The sequence below is a fragment of the Limulus polyphemus genome, unplaced genomic scaffold, assembly GCF_000517525.1.
Source record: "Limulus polyphemus unplaced genomic scaffold, Limulus_polyphemus-2.1.2 Scaffold2309, whole genome shotgun sequence".
NCBI lineage: Eukaryota > Metazoa > Arthropoda > Merostomata > Xiphosura > Limulidae > Limulus > Limulus polyphemus.
In genome coordinates this window covers 15,392-34,986 of record NW_013667919.1, presented here as the reverse complement: position 1 = coordinate 34,986, position 19,595 = coordinate 15,392, and the positions used below count along the sequence as shown (strand labels likewise).

The 19,595-nt window shown below is 31.3% G+C and overlaps 2 protein-coding genes across 2 annotated transcripts in view; one reads left to right on the top strand and one right to left on the bottom strand.

Moving 5' to 3' along the window:
- LOC106466579 (E3 ubiquitin-protein ligase ZNF598-like) overlaps positions 1-16,564 on the bottom strand; it is a 24,189-nt gene extending 7,625 nt beyond the window's left edge. Inside the window, exons 1-4 of the mRNA XM_013926872.2 lie at positions 16,096-16,564; positions 3,807-4,049; positions 1,134-1,345; positions 344-564 (exon numbers count right to left, since the gene is read on the bottom strand). Coding sequence (XP_013782326.1) covers positions 344-564; positions 1,134-1,345; positions 3,807-4,049; positions 16,096-16,266 — 847 coding nt within the window. The 5' untranslated portion in view covers positions 16,267-16,564. The remainder of the gene's footprint in view (positions 1-343; positions 565-1,133; positions 1,346-3,806; positions 4,050-16,095) is intronic.
- Positions 16,565-16,796: 232 nt separating this feature from the next.
- Positions 16,797-19,595, top strand: part of LOC106466582 (synaptogyrin-like) — a 7,140-nt gene continuing 4,341 nt past the window's right edge. Inside the window, exons 1-2 of the mRNA XM_013926875.2 lie at positions 16,797-16,893; positions 18,629-18,848. Of these exons, the coding sequence (XP_013782329.1) occupies positions 16,798-16,893; positions 18,629-18,848 (316 nt within the window). The 5' untranslated portion in view covers position 16,797. The remainder of the gene's footprint in view (positions 16,894-18,628; positions 18,849-19,595) is intronic.

Below are 19,595 nucleotides of genomic sequence, written 5' to 3'. Positions count from 1 at the left end.
ACACTATACATCAACAATCAATACAAGCTGATAAACCATTAGATACAGTTACATTCACACTTGAAAAATAAAGCTACACTATACATCAACAATCAATACAAGCTGATAAACCATGAGATACAGTTACATTCACACTTGGAAAATAAAGCTACACTATACATCAACAATCAATACAAGCTGATAAACCATGAGATACAGTTACATTCACACTTGGAAAATAAACCACACTCTAAATCAGTACAATCAAATCAACCATGTAATAAAGGCACATGTTAAGTTTATCTCAGAGGACTAATACAAGAAAAACACTGAAGAGAAGAGTCTGTAAAACATGCAGAATCACCATTTGGCTTTGAATTTCGAGGAGTGATAGTAAATTCCAGTTCTAGAGTTCTGGACTGTTTAGCTTGCATCTTTGTCATGTTTTTGCTGTGGTTCTGAGCCTTGTGAGCTTTCAAGTCTATCTCGTTCCTGAATACCGATGTAAACTTCTCATCTCGGCACGAATCTTCTTCGCACAAATAATGTTCATTACGAAAATGTCTTCTTAATTCTTCATAATCACTTGGATATCAGAAGAAAGAAAAAATATATTAAAATTTCTTAATGATTTAATACCAATTTATTAAGCTAGTGCATCCAACTTTCAATTATAATTAATAATGCTACATAGAACAGAAAGTTAAAAAGGTGAGTGAAATAAAAAGGGATTTTTAATTTTAAAAAGTCTTCATACGATTCGTATTACCCTAATCTCATATATTACATGGAAACAAAATAACTTGTCACTAAAAAGGAAGACAGATAATTTTATAGAATTTGAACACAAAAACTGCACACATAAATGTCATTGTTTTCTAACATAATATTTAAATAAACTCATTTCTAGAGGGGGTACCTGAAATAGGTCTTCAAACAAGAAATACTATTTGTTTGCTACACACATCCTTAATTAGTGGGTTCCCAGAGAAATTTTTGACAGTTTGACAAAAGCATTTTTTTGTTCGTCACCCTCATTCATAGACTCGAAATGCATTATGTAAAAATCTCTAAACACTCAAACAACCATAATACATCTGGCAAGTATTTTTTGTCGTTCTCTGTTCACAGGATGGTTCAGACAAAGAAAATACCTATAAAACTGATGAAGTCCATCAGCATCGCAGAAATGACAGAAGTAATGCATTCTTCTCAAGTGTCGAAACAGTTCATCACTGTCGAGGAAGCGTTCTTCACAAAATTCACAGAGAGGATGACCTCTGTGAGAAGTATCATCAGTGTCTCCGGTCCTTCTGTGCCGGCCAAGTTCCCTTCTGGTGTAACATTTTCGTTCAAAACTGAATATCTGTTGAATTGTTTTTAAAAACAATGGTCAACAATGCATTACAGTCAATGGTCAGCATTTTATAGTCACATACAATTAAAATTCTTCTACCAATGCAGGATTTGAAATATAGGGAAAAAAAGTGCAATATAAAAAATGCTAAACAATTATTATGTAGCACAACTCATTATAATGGAGGTTTATTGAATCTATGGAGAGATATATACAAATTTTCAGTTTTGCATTTTGTGGTTTTTTATGGGCATTTTTTACTACTACTTCGCCCCAATTTTGACATGAAGGTTTGTTGGGTCCATGCAGAGATACAGGCAAAGTTGTAGTTTCACATTTTGTGTTTTTGCTGTTTTTATGAACATTATTTACAATTACATATAATGGACAGCAACTTTTAATGTCCTAAGATAACCTTTCATTAATTATGAATTTACATAACTTCCATCCAGGGGAAGGGTACTCCACCTAGTGATAAATGTACATCTTCCACTATTTTAATAAAAAGAATGTTATCCTTCAACACTCATCTCAAGAAGACAACTGGTGAAAACAAAATGTACTAAGCTAAGTTCTGATCAAGAGAGATTTGAATTAATATCAGAAGCAAAAAAAAACTGGTAAACTTATACTTTCAAAATAATACCGTGTAGATCATATTTGAGAAATTTTGGTTTTTGAGTACTTTGATAAAATCTAAATATATTTGGTCCATAAAGTAATTTAATTTTCTGCATACATTTGTAAGAAGTTCTGGACTAAAGGACTGAAAGTGGTTTTTAAATAACAGAAGAACAAACTATAAAAATTTGGTCCTAATTGTTATTAAGCAGATAATCATTGTTCTAGGAGTGTTCAGTTTCCAAGTTTGCTTAATAAGTGAAGGGTGAGAGTTTAGTTTGATAAATAGAGCTGTGTGATTGCTAATTCATTAATTTACTGGTATGCACTTCTTGATCTCCATAACTTTAATGAAAACAAATCTCTAAAGCTTAGACCATTCTTAGAGCACCTGGAAAAAGACACGACACAAATATTTACCAAGGCGATGTTTAATTAAATGAAAACAAATCTCTAAAACTTAGACCATTCTTAGAGCACCTGGAAAAAGACACGACACAAATATTTACCAAGGCAATGTTTAATTAAATGAAAACAAATCTCTAAAGCTTAGATTTAATTAAACATTGTCTTGGTAAATATTTGTGTCGTGTCTTTTTCCAGGTGCTCTAAGAATGGAGAAAACAAATCTCTAAAGCTTAGTTTAATTAAACATTGTCTTGGTAAATATTTGTGTCGTGTCTTTTTCCAGGTGCTCTAAGAATGGCTAGCATTCATGTTAGAAATAAACAGTTATTGGCTGAGGTCTTAACTGGATTTCTGCAGACTCCAGTTTTGTTGATTTCAGAAAACCCACAACAAACTTTTATAATAAACAACAAATTAAATAAAAAAAACAGACATCTAAAATTTCTCTTTCATAAAATATAGTAGTGTAAAGACATCTGGCTGTGTTTTTTTTGTATATAAATTTCTGTGCTTATTTATACAAAACTAAATACAGTTATTAATTTCTGAAAAATAAGGGCAGGGGTCTTATCTCCCCCATAGATTTTTGCCTGCTTATACAACATTAGAGAATACAGTTACACAAAAATAAAAAGAACACGTTTAAATATTACTTAACACTTAAGCAACCAGAGAGTTCATGAGGGTGCTGCAAGTCAGTTACTTTCCCTCTAGTCAGCATGACAGTGCAATAATAAAAAAGGAGGTGAACAAGTTTAGTTTACGGATTTGAACTAGAGACCCTCAAATCACGAGATACCCACACTTATGCAGCTTTTTACTTAACAATAAACAAACATAATGACAATACTTTGATACTTGAACAGATAGAATAATCAAAAATAGTAATAATCAAACATGCTAATTTTAATCAGTTAACTATTTTAACAAGTCACGACTGAACAACCTCATATTAATCAAAAACAATAATGAGAAATCAAAATGGTGCAACTTTCATTACTTCTATAACTCCTATTAACTGATCAGTTTACAAGACACTTAATTGATGCAATCTCTGTTCAAATGTAATCAATTAAATCGGTTAAATTCCTTGCTCTAATTGGATATATTTATGAAAAAAAGTTCAATTTGACTTCAATGTTTTGTTAAAGGGCACGACTTGGAACTCAAATGTTTAAGATCCAAAGTTCTATGCTAAAACCTTACTGATTAATTTTATTTAGTGGAGTGAAAGTTTAGATTTTGTAATACTTAAGTGTGCGTGTGGAATTAAATGGCAAAAATGCTTTTTTTTTTAAGTTTTTATGTTACACAATGATAAGGTACTGTGTATAATGTTTAGGACTGCTGCTATTCCAGATTTGATTTTTAGCAGTTCCAATAAACAACATGTTTTACTAAATATTAAAAACACACACAAACACATAAAGTTGAAACACACCCTTAGATGTTCCACACACAGCTCACAGTAGAAGAGTTCATGGTATCGTTTCATGTGTTCTTTTAGCAGATTGAAAGTTCGGAAAGGTGATTTTCCATGACACACGCCACAAACGTGTTGTAACAACTTTTCATAACTTGACTGAACTGACTTGTCTGCAAACATGATCTTATACTTCTGGTCCATTGGGTACGTGCTCTTGGAAAGCTCAGCGAAAGGATGCAAGTTTCTTGTGAAGATAACCTGCAACAAGAATAATTATTTTTATGATCATAAAAATAATTTTCATTGTGAACTAAAAATATTTTGTTTGGTTGTAGAAATACAGAACACTAGGAAAGAGAAAGTGGAAATTAAATTTCTGGAAACCAAACAAAGAAACAGTGCAAAATTAGAATAACATATAATGGAATCAAATGGTATTCAAAATTATTTCTGAAAAGAATAATACATTGTAGCAACTGATAATTTTGCTTTCATTAATCATACTTATAGGAAACTAATGGGTGGACTGGGAGAACAGTAGAACTTGTTGTAGAAGCTTGCAAAAGAAATAAGGATATGATGACCAAGAAAACGAACATAATCAGTAAGTACGTTTGAATTTCAGTCCATGTATTACTCTTATTATTAAACAATATTTCCTTTACTACTAATGCTATAAAATAATACAGAAAATGATTAATTATGGATGTACTTTTTGACATTTCTTAAACTTCATCTGTTCAAATATTTGTAGTAAATAAATATTTTATAACCCTTATAAATACTATTTTCGATATTTTATGCTTTTGGAAAAAAAATTTACTATTTATATCATAGCTTCATTATATATAACTTAATCTTAGTGAATTAACAATAGTTCAAAATTTCAGTGTTACGCCAAAAGTGATAACAATTGAAAACTACAGTACTAGTTCTTAGTTTCTAGACTTAAGCCTAAAATGATAGATGTATATTAATGTACTGCTTTTCAGTTACTCGATTTTGTGTTTTAAATATTTGTCGTTAAACTTAGTTTCTTCTATTTTCTGTACTTTTATATAAAGCGTAAATAATAATCCTTTAAACTTAAGTTTTAAATTGATCTTAACATAAACCTTAATTTGTAAACTTCACCACTAAGCCTAGTGTTTATTTGTTAAATTTCACTCAAAGTAACTCAAGAGCTATCTGTGCTAGCCATTCCTAATTTTGAAGTGACAGACTAGAGGGAAGTCAACACCACTCACTGTCAACTCCTTTGCTACCCTTTACCAATGAATAGCGGGACTGATCATCAAATTGTAATGCCTTCACAGCTGAAAAGGCAAGCATGTTCGGTGCCTAATTGCAATCCCGTGACCAGAATTGCAAACTGAGCACCCTGACCACCAAGTTAAGCCTAAAGTGATAATGGTTATAGATTACAAATTTTGAAGGTTAAACTGTAGACGTTTTTTCATACATAAGTTGTATCAAATGTATTGAATAGTTTCTAAATACAGTAAACAACTATCGATGTATTAAACACTTTTGAAAATCTTTTACTGAAATTTTTTACGTGATAATACACTAAGCTAATCACTCATCTTCATATAAATCTTCATCATCACTAGAATTGTCTCTACCATCAGATTCATCAAACATTTGCTTTATCCTCTTCCGATTCTCATAACATGTCATCATCCATTCGCAACATTTTTTGAAACCTTTAATGATTTTCTATGGAAAGTTCTAGTGAAATACCCGACAAAACTGAATGTGCACAAATATAATGTGCAGTCAATATTTGGGAGGTATTTAAAGGAAAAAAAGTGTGAATTATGTTTGGGCAAATACAATACTTTCAATGTTTATATCAAGGCCAGGCTAGCTTTAAGAATCTAATAAGCTTGATTAAGAATAATGATTAAGAAACTGGCTTAAAAGGAAAATATATGAATGATCCTTAGGGTTTTGTTAAGAAAGATTGCATTCCTTATACGTTTTTAGATTCAAAATGGAGACCAAATCCTAAAAGGCTGAAAAGAAATATTAATTGTAGAGTTTCTAGAATATAATGATGATCACCAGTAAAGTGAAAGCTTTTGTAAGATACCAAAATAAAAACTAGTTAAGAAAGTCACAGTTAAGGTTAAAAAGAATGATAATGTAATGCTAATTTGGATTGAGAAAGATAGAAAAGAAAATGATAAAATAAGAAGATATTTAAATGATAATTTATTGTTGAGGAGGGATAGATGGATCAAGAATTAAACAATCTTTTCGTTAATGCTTTTTCTGAGAACATTGAGACACTTAGACTGTTCATCAGATTTAAATGACATGGGACAGGCTTTTTTTTTGGATAATCCTATTATATATATAAAAAAAAATGTGAAAAACTCAGAATTCTTACTTACAGTAAAGTTCCTGGGCCTAATGAGATTCACTTTAAAGAGACTAAGTAATTGTTTGTTGAGGGCTTTAACTGAAATTTTCCAGAATTATTCAGACACACGAGAGAAACTCGTGACAACCGGAAGGTGACTAAAGTGTTCGCTACTTTTAACATAAGAGGTGTAGGAAAGACTCGGGTCTGGCATGACGAAAAACCTTCAATCTTATTAGAGCTGAGTGATTAACTTTATTAATCAATAAAATTGATTACTTATCACACATAAAATAACTGATTAGTTGAAATTATTTATTAAATTGATTTATATCAGGAAAATAATGAAAAACATTATTTTTGTTTTTGATTATTCCAACTATCAAAGTTATTGAAATATTGCCATTATTATTTCTCATTATAATTTTTGATTCATTCTAGGTTGTTCACCTTAACTGATTAGTGTCATAACATAAAAAATAACCATCTAACCAAAATTAGTGTTTCCAGTTATTACTAATTTTGCTTATTTCAACCATCCAAATCTCTAGCGAAAATAATCAATAAGTTAAATATAAGCAGTTAATGAGTCCAATGAACAGTTGATTATCAAATTCCACTAATCCCCCAACTATTTCTTAGTGCTCCAACTATGCAAGTAAGTCCAATTAGCTTGACTTCTGTTGCTGGATAATGTTACATACGTAGACTCCCAGACAACTATCAATAATATTCTTCACAATGGCTCAATTAGTAAGTTACAGTTTTAAGTAAACAGAGGAAAAAACTCAAAAGAGGCAAATTAAACATTTGATTGATGGTAGAAAACAGAAGGTTGTGATAAATAGGTACCATTCTGATTTATTTATTTATTTTGGAGCCTTTGTTGTGTTGCCTGTCGATGATACTGTATAAGCAATCAACCTTATTATTTGGAAAATGCTTTCTTTATGTGAGATGCCTTGGGCTTTCTTATTGAGTGGCTAGATACATGGAAAAATGAATAACAAAATTTATAAACGTAATGTTGCAGAAATGTGGAAATAAATTATTGTGTGGGAGAAATATGTTTTGGAGAATAAGGAAGATTTGGGTGTGATGACTGATAACAACTTCAAGCTTTTAGCTTAATTTTTGGAAGTGGTGGAAAGAGCATAGTGGATCCTGGGATCTATCTACAGAAAGTTGAGAAAGGTTATATATCATCACATTCTACAAAACTTTTGTTAGGCCTTATTTCGAGTAATGTTTTCAGTTTTTATCATCCTGTTTTAGAAAATATGTTGATTTAATTGAAAAAGTTCAGAGACTTGAAAATATGAGCTTGTTTTCTATAGAGTATTGAAGAACTAAAGGTGAACCAACTGAATTGGTTAAAATCATTAGTCTTGGACAAACTAGCATTAGATCTGCAAGTGTAGTGAAAGGATAACTAGAAGAAACGAATACAAGTTACAGAATAAAAGTACAGGTACAGGCTAGTTATTAGGAAACATTTTTTGTCTACATTCGAGTTATGAAATTCCCAAGTCAGTTTTTATATTCATATGGACAAACGTTACATTTATGAAATTACTTATAATTCTTAGTTCTCCCAACTTGAACGAGACATCACGGACACATTGTGAAAAGTAACATTTGATTAGATGATCCTAATATACGACTCGAGTTTACAGAATAGTAGCTGCATATTCTGAAGTAAATAAACACATTTTACGATACTTACAAGTGCTAATTTTTACGCTTCTTTCATGAGTACATACATGTAAATTATATACTTTCAAATGTTTGTTATTTGCATCAAATGGTCAAGTATTTATAAATATTTTAGATTAGGTTTTTAAGCTAGAAATGTTTAGTAGTCATTTCCTTCATTTCTTGAACAAGTGATAGAAAAATATTTTTTATATCTAATGACAACCAGCTATACATCAATAAGTAATGTAATCTTGTTTAAAAGTAATATCCCACTTCCTTAAAATACTGTCATCTAAGAACGATCATCAGAAAAATGATATTAACATCAATTTGTGGATAATTACCTTGTTTGTGTCTCATCTTTTTGCCTTCCATAGCTTGTTTTCTTGACATTTCTTCTATTTTTTGTCAGTTTATTTTATTTTAGTAGAAAATAACTAACCTTTACTTTTTTTCTTTTAAGAAGAGTTTAGATAAAAAATAGTTGTTGTTTTTTGTGTGTTTTAGCTGCAGCAGAGTTAAATTTAGCACTTAGTGTTTCCTTTATTGTCTTCAAGCTAGAGGACTTGACTGGCATTTTTACTGCCATCCAGGTATTATTTCAGTTGCCCTGGATACAAAGCAGATGACTAGAAATCCTACAGTTTGTGATACTAGAGATTCTTTATGGAGTAAAATAAATATTTTTCTAACTTTTGAAGATGCAAACTGCTAAAATATTATGCAAATATGTGTATAGTTAAATTAATCGTTAGTATATTACAGTATACTATTCAAAAATGTGTTTCATAAATGTTCTTCTGTCTACAATATATAATACAATTTAGATTACTTTGGGAATAACAGAATTTGTCAGAATACTAAGTAGTGCATCAGTGACACCATAATTTGTCATAAAGCTACTGGATGCAAGAAAAAAAAACTATTGGATGGGACTGCAAAGAATCAAAATCATATCTAGCACACACTGTGTATGTATGTATATTGAATTAATAATCTAGGTTCCATACATGTAATGAGTGGTAGTGAACTCTTTACAATTAGTACTGCAGATATTAAAACTGCAGTCCACAAAAAAAGCTACCATTTCAACTCACTAAAATAAATATTATTGCTATTAAGTAGAGTTGTGCAATTAGTAAACTCACTAATTTATTAATCATCAGGCCTATTAACCAATTACTTTCAATTAACTGCTTATTCTTTGAGACTTGTATAGTTGGAATAATCAGAAATAGTAATAACCAAAAATATTAATTTTGTTTAGTTGATTATTTTTGTGAGTTGTGGCACTAATCAAATAAGCCGAATAAATCTGAATTAATCAAAAACAATAATGAGAAATCATAATGGAAATATTTAGGTTTCAAAAACAGTAATAAGTGGAAACACAATTGTTGATTATTTTCATGAAATTACTTTCCGAGATAGGGAAAAAAATATTCTCGCCACTTCCCAATACGACATACATCCTTATAAAGAACACATAATAACCCAAAGTACTGTTTTCTCTTCATTTTTGTCAAAGCTCATCTGAATATTACAGACACGCTACACATATTGTTCATAATATAAAGAAAACTTAAACATACTGATGAGAAGGTTCGACTTCAGGAGTCATGTAGAGTATAAAATTGTGGTCTGGAAGCCAAATAAATCAATTGGATGAATAGAAAAAAAAAACTCATTCTGAATTGACAAGATACATGAAAATTGGAGACAGATGCACTAATAAATCAAGATGAGGCTTAACCTCTTTCAGACTGGGAGGGTGTCACTTTTACAAGATTTTTCTTCAGATGGTGAAACTTTGATCTAACTTACTAAATACTTAAATAGTGTCTAGTGTAAGATTAAAAAAATAATTAGATTAAGTTTTTACAACCTTTTTATGAGAATTTGTTTTATACTGATTGCAAAACAAATTGAACAGAAACAATTCACACCTTCCCATTCAGTGTTTACTTCGTATTCAAATCTGAATTCAAATAAAAAAAAATTAATTTAAGCATTAAGAAGTGAAAAATATTTTAATGAAAACTAGTTCTACAAGTTAGATGATATAAACTTGATAGAATTTTATTTTAAATTATTAAAGTATTCTTTTTCAAAATCAGTTAAAAAAACAATGACATAATTTTTTATTAAAACAATAGTTCTATGAGTTACAAATCAAACTTGATACAAGACAGTTTTAAATTTTAACTATGCATTTATTTTTTGGTGAGATAAGCAAGTTATTACTAGCTATAGGTAGATTCTGTACTTATTTATAGCACTGATAAATATCTATGATCAATGTGCATTCAAAAAGTTCAGACTGATTTTTAAAAATACTTAATACTTTCATTGCCATCTGGGCTCAACTGCAACAAAATTCGTAAAAATCATACATGTATCAACTTCATTCTCAATAAAAACTTGCAAATAAATGAATCAACAATATAAATTTAATGAAGAACGCTTGACAAAGGATAAATCCTGACCAATAAATAATTTGGGGTGACCGTATTTGGACAGCTATCAGATTCAAGCTAAAACATCATGGAGTTATGTACATTCATGTATAGAGCTGGGTGATTAACTTGATTACATTAATTAGTGTCATCCAAAATAATGAATTAATCAAAATTACAACTGAAATAATAAGCTAATCAAACACTTTTCCAATTACTCTAAGTAATCAAAATTTTGCCATTAGGATTTTTTATTATTACGTTCAATTAATTCAAGTTTCTTCTTAACTACTCAGTGTTACAACTCAGGAAAATAAATAATCCAAATTAGTGTTTCTAATTATTACTATTATAAATTATTCCAACTATCCAAGTATCGTACGACGAGAATAAACTAGTAGTTCAATGTAATCAATTAATGAACTCAACAATTAATCAATTAGCAAATTTCACCAATCACCCAGCTCTAGTCCTGTTTACTTGATGAAAGTGTTCATTTCATGCAAACAAATCAGAGTGAAGTATTTTAACACAACACCTTAAAAACAGGATGAAAATCATTTGGCATGTTTGTTTCAGATTTAACACAACATTTTACAGATGGGAAGAAAATCACTTGGTATGTTTGTTTCAGATTTAATACAACACCTTAAAGACAGGATGAAAATCACTTGACATGTTTGTTTCAGATTTAACACAACACCTTAAATACAGGATGAAAATCACTTGACATGTTTGTTTCAGATTTAACACAACACCTTAAATACAGGATGAAAATCACTTGGTATGTTTGTTTCAGATTTAATACAACACCTTAAAGACAGGATGAAAATCACTTGGCATGTTTGTTTCAGATTTAACACAACATTTTACAGACGGGATGAAAATCACTTGACATGTTTGTTTCAGATTTAACACAACACCTTAAAGACAGGATGAAAATCACTTGGCATGTTTGTTTCAGACAAAAAAAAACTAGTGCATTTCCTCATCATTACTACAAATGTCAAGAATCAGTGTATAATGTTGATCAAATTGTAAAGCATGTGGTCTCTAGAATATATTTGTTTTATTAGATGTAACTAACATATGAACCATTTGGTCTTTCAAAATCGCCTTTCCATACCCACCCTTGAGAAAATTAAAAACTTAAACCCCCCCACTTATTTTTCACAAAATTATCAGTTTCTCTCTCCAACCCTTATACCATGTCAGCCTCCTCTACTGCCATAGGAGAAGTTAAGATCTCTGAAATTGTTTTCTTTTGAAAAAAGCAGAGTTAGAGGGGGATCTGATTGAAGTGCGTAGGACTGTCAAGAGAATTGATAGTGTTTATGCATTATCTTTTTTCATACTTAATGTTGAAATTGTAGAACTAGGGGACACATTTTCAGCTAAGACATGGGTGGTTGGCCTTTGGAAATGGGTTGCCTTCAGATGTTGTGGAAGCAGTAAATTTTGATGAGTTTAAGAGAAAGCTTGATAATTATATGAATATTAAGGTCTGGTTTTGAGGTATTTTTTAATAGTTCTAGTTTAGCTTAGAGGATGGGACAGACTAGATGTACCAATAGGTCCCTTGTTGTCCTAATCATTATGTTATGTTAAAGACAACCTATTTCATAAACCAATCAATTGTTTTTACTGGAACCTAGCCTGTCCTTTCCAAATCTTAAACTTGGGTCCTCTCAGCCTAATGCTTTCCAAAGTAACAAGCAGAAAGAAATCAGACACCTTTCTCCTATTACCCTCCTGGATAATCTGAAACTTCACTACATTTACCCCTTACCCTTCTTTTCTCAAGATATAACTTCTTCCATTCACAGAATCATCCTAAAAGCATTCCTCTGCACATTTCCCAGAAAGTCAATATCCTTTCTTCACAGTATTCCAAATGAAGCCTAACTAGTGAATTGCCTACACATGATTCACTCTTTTGAGTGGTAATCAATGTTTATAAATACAAATTCTATTAGCTTTATTAGCAACACAACACTAGAATGTCGGCTTGAGTGACTCATCCACGATGTTCTTGAATAGGTTCCCATCTATATGAAATGTGCAATCCAAATTATGATGACCCAAATGTGCTACCTTGCACTTATCATAAATAAAGCTAATTTGTCTAGTATACCAACTGATTCAAGCCATTCATACCAAAGAGTTTAATATCATCAGCAAACTTTACTAGTTTATTAATTATACTCCTATCATTAATGTAAATAAGAAAAATCAAATGCCCAAGCACCAAACCCTGAGGCATTCTATTAGTGAAATGGGCCCAGTTTTATTGAACTCCATTCATAACCAACTTTTTCTTTTTTTTCTCATCCAACCAATTTTCAGTTCAATTAACTGGGTTTTTCCCCCCAACTCCTACTGATGTGTCTTTCATTGATATTCTTTCATGTGCCACCTTATTAAAAGCTTTTTAAAAAACCACAGTTCACAAAGTCCACACCTCTTTCTATTGTCTAGGTAACAATTACCGTCGTCAAAAAAACTTAACAGATTGGTACGACAAGATTTCTCTTTGGTGAATCTATGTAAGGCTTTCTTTTATGATATAATATTTTATCAGAATTTCAAGAACTTTTCTAATCTTACAAGTATTAACTGGCCTATACTTTCAAGAGCAAAATTTATCGCCACCTTTGAAAATATGAATAGCAGGAACTGCATAAGCAATTCTCCAAAACTCGAGCACTTGTCCATGAACGAGAAATTGGCTCCAATCCTTAACGTCCTATAAAACCTTGGGAAAAACCTTAAGGACTCAAAATAATGCCAGCAAATTACCGGTTAGTGTTAAAGCTTTGCTAGTAACACTTAGAAGCACTAGAAAAAAAAATTGCTAGTAGAAATTTTGAAGACTCTTAATGTTGAATATCAATATAACCATGATACATGCATTTCAGTTATTTATATTGCAATATTCTGAATACGGTATACAACAAATGTAATAATAATGTAACTGAAAATATTGTTTTCACTTATTATCGCCATGTTGTTTTGGGATCCTCATTTAAGGTGCACACAGCAGTAACTTAGGATCATGAAAATGGGAGGCAGGTGAATGACATTTACGGATGGGTTTGGGATCACACTTTTTTTAACCTATTTAAAATGATAAGGAGAGCATCATAGAATATAAATTATGAAGCTCTAAAGTAGAATTATGTTTGCTGCTGAATCTTTTCCTTAATTCCTATTTTTGTTTTAGTAAACTCGTGTGTAGCTTTCAAATATTAAAATTGGAAAGCATGGATGGGAAAAGTTGGGAAGCACTATTGCAATAAAACATCATCCAATCCTGGTTGACCCTGTTACCTTTGTAGCCAATCAGAGTGAGAACTGAGACACAGGAAACCATATTTATTAAAGCACCCTTCAACCCTCTATTTTTAACTGAGTGAAAGATGAGTTAAGTTAGAGACGTATATATGCATTAAAATGTTATGTGTTGTAGTAATTACGTATTATCTTCATTAATAAAAAACATATCAAAATGCTGAATTTTGCATTATTGCATTACTGTCTTCTAATTGCTTGTGCCTCCCCAAGAGATCACTTGCACCCCATCCCCACCCACCCCAAGTTAGAATATTTAGAAACAAACCACACTTTTGGGGTTTTATAGTTTATTTTTGTTCCTGAAAATGTTTTCATGCTTGATTGCTGAATCTTTGGAAGTGGTAAAAAAAAAGAGCAAAATAGACCCGAAATCTAATTACAGAAATTTTGAGTTCTTGACTAGATAGGTTATCATTGCATTTGGTAAGATCTTAACTGGAGTACAGTGTCCAGTTTTGGTCCCCATATTATAAAACAGGTATTAATTTCCTTGACAAAAATTAAAAGACAGGCCATCAAAATGATTCCTGGTTTGAACTTGTTTTCTCTAGAGTGCCGATGATTTAGAGGTTACTTGATTTCGGTGTTTAAAATTATCAGAGACTCGGATAAATCTTTCAAGGAAGATTTATGGAGTGGTAATGGGGATGAAACCCTGAATATTAAAGAAATTAAATATAAGCTATGGAAGCCCTGGTTGAGTTTGGATATTTGACAAAATATTTATCTTTTTAAGAGTTATTAATTTTTGAACTGGTTTCCAAACGATGTGGGATATGCTGATAGTTTGAATTCCTTCAAGTTTTTTTCTTTGATCTTTTAATCTATGGATATGAGGAGTTACATTTAGGTTGGGCTAGTTGCTTTGTAAGATGAAACTGAGAAGACAAGTGAATTTAATGTCATCAATGTGTGGCATTATGTTATTAATGTCTCTAATATTCCATTTTATATTTCTAACCTTTCCATTTTGACACTTCCGTAGGCAACCCAAAGAAAGGCTGTAGAATGTAAACCCCAAAAAATTTTAAATAGCTGAAAAGTCCCTCCTAATTATTTTGTTCTCAACAGAGAGAAAAGTTTACAATTCTATACGTCTCATAATTTAACTAAAGCAGGAATAATTATTATAGCCTGTTTGCCCTCTTTGAAATACATCAGTATCCTTATTGTAGTAAGAAGATTAAAACTGCTCACTGTCACTATTGGTAAAGGTAACTGAACTTTCAGGTGTATTTATAGACAATTATTACATCAGTATTCTTATAGTAACAACCATGATCTCATTTACTCCTTTCGTTTCGATCAGGTAGCCTGTAACAATTTCCATTAAAAAAATACTACCCTTAAAACCCAGGATTGTAACCCATACAGTTGGATTAAATCTCTTGACTACCACTTTTTATATCTTAAATACTAACAGGCTGCAGTTCATTCCTTATGTAAAGAGCCACCCAACTCCTTCTGTTAAAGAGTCCATGATCATTAAATAACTTATAACCTAGACTTGCAAGTTAATTTCCATTAGTATTACCACTATTTTTCACTTGGTTACATTACCAAGTTTCAGTAACTCCCATTACATCATATATGTAGTCTTCCATTTAAACTAGAGCTTTGAGGTAATTACTTTGTTACCAATAATTCTTGATATCAGAAAAAGAAATGCAATAAATGCATCCAAATTTAATATTTATCTTACTATCTTTAAATTTCACACATTTTAACAGTCTTAGTTTTACTATTTAACATATGCTCATAACTTTCTATTTTAAACTCCTCATGGTCTTTGCTATCCTATCAATTTGTTTACTAAAGTTCCCAAGCCCTTCACCACTTTAAAAATTTAAATTATTTTTAATCAATTTGTTTACAGCTTTTCAAAACACCTTACTACCTAATCTAATTCCATTAAAAGTTGTACATTCAATTGCAACAAATATTACGAAAACAAGCTGTGAATGTGACTTGCCAAGGGTTTTAGAATGCATGTAGATTTTAACATTATTTCGAAGTACATGGCTATTTATGTTATTGTTTTTTTCGTTCAAGTTAGAGATTTAAGCAGGTTAAAGTAATTACTGTTTAATATCAACTATCATTACGACAGTGACACAGACAGTGTCAGGTACATGGCTATTTATGTTATTGTTTTTCGTTCGAGTTAGAGATTTAAGCAGGTTAGAGTAATTACTGTTTAATATCAACTATCATTACGACAGTGACACTTAAGTGTCATTACATTGCACTCATATTTATGCTTCACGGCTTACACTGTTACAACTTCCTCTTTTTACAGCTGCTTTCATATGGCAAGGATTGTCGAAGTACTCGCAAGCTGGCAGATATAGTTTAAGGAACGCTCTATTTCAGAGGTTATACCCCTTTCTAGCTTATGTTAATATTATTAAAATTAAAATAGGCCTACCTTGGGCGTCTCCCTTCTACATATGGGACATTCATTTTGCCGGCAAAGTACACGCATTCTCGTCGAACATTCGTGGCAAACAGGATGGTCGCAAATACCAACAGCAAATATGCTCAATTTGCGACAACACACTACACAATTATCATCACTTGATAGGTCATTTGAATTCATTTTTAGCTAATCTTTCCTTTTTTCTGTTGGGAGTTGATGTAAAATAATGTATTAATTACAAATATGTAATAAACCTTCAACTCCTACAAGCACGAAATGAAGCCTATTCCACAAAAGTAGTCTACACATCACGTCACTTAAAAAACGGAAATTGCAAGTTATGAAGAAATAAGGCTTTCGCGAGTTATTATTACTAATACCGTAGTTTAATTACTTCGTAAATATTTAACTTTTGGAAATTTTTAGATGTGGTTAAAAATAATTTCGGTCAAATTAGTTTTACACTATAACTGTTTAAAAATTATAACTTTTTCCTCAAATAACATAGACTCAAATACAGGAAATGACGTTAAAGTGATAGCATTTTATTTTCGGTTGTTATCTTTGGTAGACTCGAGTAACTTGATACTTACGAACTAAGGAGGGCTAACAAGAAAAACTCGTGAACTAGATTACATTTTCTACGGGCCAAATCAAACCTGCAATTTCAATACTCTCGTTCTAATCATATTTTGGTTATTAGATTTCAAAATGGAGGGATATTATGGGGGAGTTAAACCTAGAGAATCTTTTGATCCATTATCTTTCATTAAAAAGCCACAAGTTATATTAAGACTACTATGCTGGGTAAGAATAGTTGGTATTGAAATTTTTTAACTGAAATAACAGTAACACAATTGGAACTGAAAGTGCATGTCGAAACACGGTCAGTTTTTAAAACAACTTTAAAAGTAAACCTTAAGCCTAAGGTTATATTATTTATATTAGCCTTAACACTCGACTAATGGTTAAGGCTTAACGCCAACGGTAAGCATCGTTAGTCGAGTTGTAAGACTAATAATATTAACATAATAATTTATATAAACTAATAAAGACAACGTTAACAGTTTTCTTGTGACTTAAGTAACTTTTTAAGTTTTGTAATTTTGCCTCAATTTTTGTCCCTGGCTTAAACTTAAAATTAAGACTAGTAAGAGTTAAGTGTATGGTAAAAATATTAAATTGTTCCAGTAACTCTGTATCTCGGTGTGAATTTGATATGTAGTACAGCTTATCATTATTCATGGCTCCTTTGAATTTTACTCAGATAATCACTTGACAAAATAAATCACACTGTACAGTGTTCTTGCCCTTTTTGGTACGTTTTTCTTAGCCTAACATGTTACTGGGAATTGAGATTTGAAAATCCGCCCAGCCATGAAGATGAAGAAGCAACATTTGTCTTTTGAGTAGATTCAAATCAACTTAGGCATGTGTATTTTATTTATCAATTTTTTAGCTATATAAGCTTTTAATAATTTTTTTTGCAATTAGCACCATATTATTCAGCAAAATGTAAAAAGTATTGTAATTTAAACTGTTTCAGGGCTGTTACAGTGTTGCTCCATGTGAAAAAAAATATATATATAGTTTCCACTTTGGAAATCTGGAACCACTTTGGCCATACCAAAGAAAAGGATGCTAACATAATGGTGAATAAGGCACTCAAGCCCCTGAAACTATGCTGTATTGTTGTAAGGCTAATAGAACTTTAGGGTGTATCTATAGGCACATTGATTACAAGTCAAAAAAGTAATTGTTTATCAATTCAAATTAATAGTTTGGTTTCACTTTGAATACTGTGTAGGGTATTGGTCTCTTCATCTAAGAATGGATAGTGTGGTGGTATTGAAATTTTAAAGATTAACCAGGGATCAGTTGCATAAAGGCCTCTGACTGCTTGTGCTATATTGTGAATATGATGGAAATAGAGGACACAAATATAAGATTTTGAAAAGTCTGCCTAGGCTTCAGTTAAGATGGTTTTATTTTTTTAACAGATGACTAACTTATAGAATGAGTTACCATGAGAAGTAGTGGAGTCTAGCAATTACATAAGTTTAATATGAGTTTCAATTATTTTCTGAAACATAAGGAGTGGGAGGAAGTATATTAGAGATCATACTTTGATAACACAAGAGGGATTCCTCAGTGGCCACGGCACTTGGAATTCTTCCTCATGTCATCCTCTATTACTATGTCAAGTTTGGTGCTGATTGATAAAAAAATGTGATAATGCGTAAGGAACAGACACAAAAACATATTGATGTTTATTTATATAGATTAGACGTCAAACTCCCTCACATCATCCTGTATCACTCTGTCAAGTTGTGCTGATTTGGTAGTTTTTTTCCGAAACTAGATGGGGGTAAAAATTAGATTAAAAGCTAATCACAGTGTACTTTAGGATGTATGGTGTTTTTTTTATACTTAATCCAGAGAAATCTTTGATGCAGTATTCCTCTTATTTAGTTAATGTTTTTCTTTTGATATCTGTGAATGCACAAAATGTTTAAATTTTGCTTTCTGTTTTTTTTATTAGATTTTTGCTGTTGTTGTTTTTGGATGTATTTCTGACGAAGGTTGGCTGAATGACAAGTGTATTTTCAACGGCGACAACCATGCATGCAACTATGGAATAGGCATAGGTGTAATTGCATTTTTAGCTAGTATTGTTTTTTTAGTGGTTGAAGCAAGGTTTGAAATTATCTCAAGCATCAAACTTCGTAAGCAACTGGTCCTTTGCGATTTGGTATTTTCAGGTGAGTTTCACCTTAATCACTTTGGTATAATTTTGTAAGAATGTGTATGTCTAGAATTTTTATTACAAAATGTGATTTATTTGTACACTAGCTGCAGTACCCATCCCCTGGATGGAAGTTATGTAAATTCATGAGTAATGAAAAGTTATCTTAGGACATGAAAAGTTGCTTCCCTTATATGTAATTGTATAAATGCCGATAAAAACTCCAAGACACTAAGTGTGAAACCGTAAATTTGCATGTATCTGTGCATGGACCCAACAAACCTTCATGCCAGATTTGATGAAGGTCCATTAACAGAGGACAAAGTAGTGGTAAAAAGTGCAAAAATGTCCACAAAAACTACAAAATGCAAAACTGAAAATTTGTTGGTACCCCCGCGTGGTTCTAATGAACCTCCATACCAATTTTGGTGAAGATCCATCCACACCCTGCGAAGTAGTTACATGGACATACAAAAGACAGTACTATTCATATAGATTTGAAACTTCTCTGTAATAGATGGCCTGTGCAGTTTTCATAATTATGAAACAATATTTTTGTGAGATTTACTTATTTGCTTGGATCACTTTTAATTAAGAAGTCTATGTGATAATAATTGTGCAATATTTTCTTGCTTATACAGAGCTTCTTTAAATTTGAACTTACCAACACCATAATATTGTAAATTTAGGTTTTTCTGGATCATATTAGGAACATCATAAAATCGGTGCTACTATAGCGTGAGGTCTACCGCTGCATTATCCA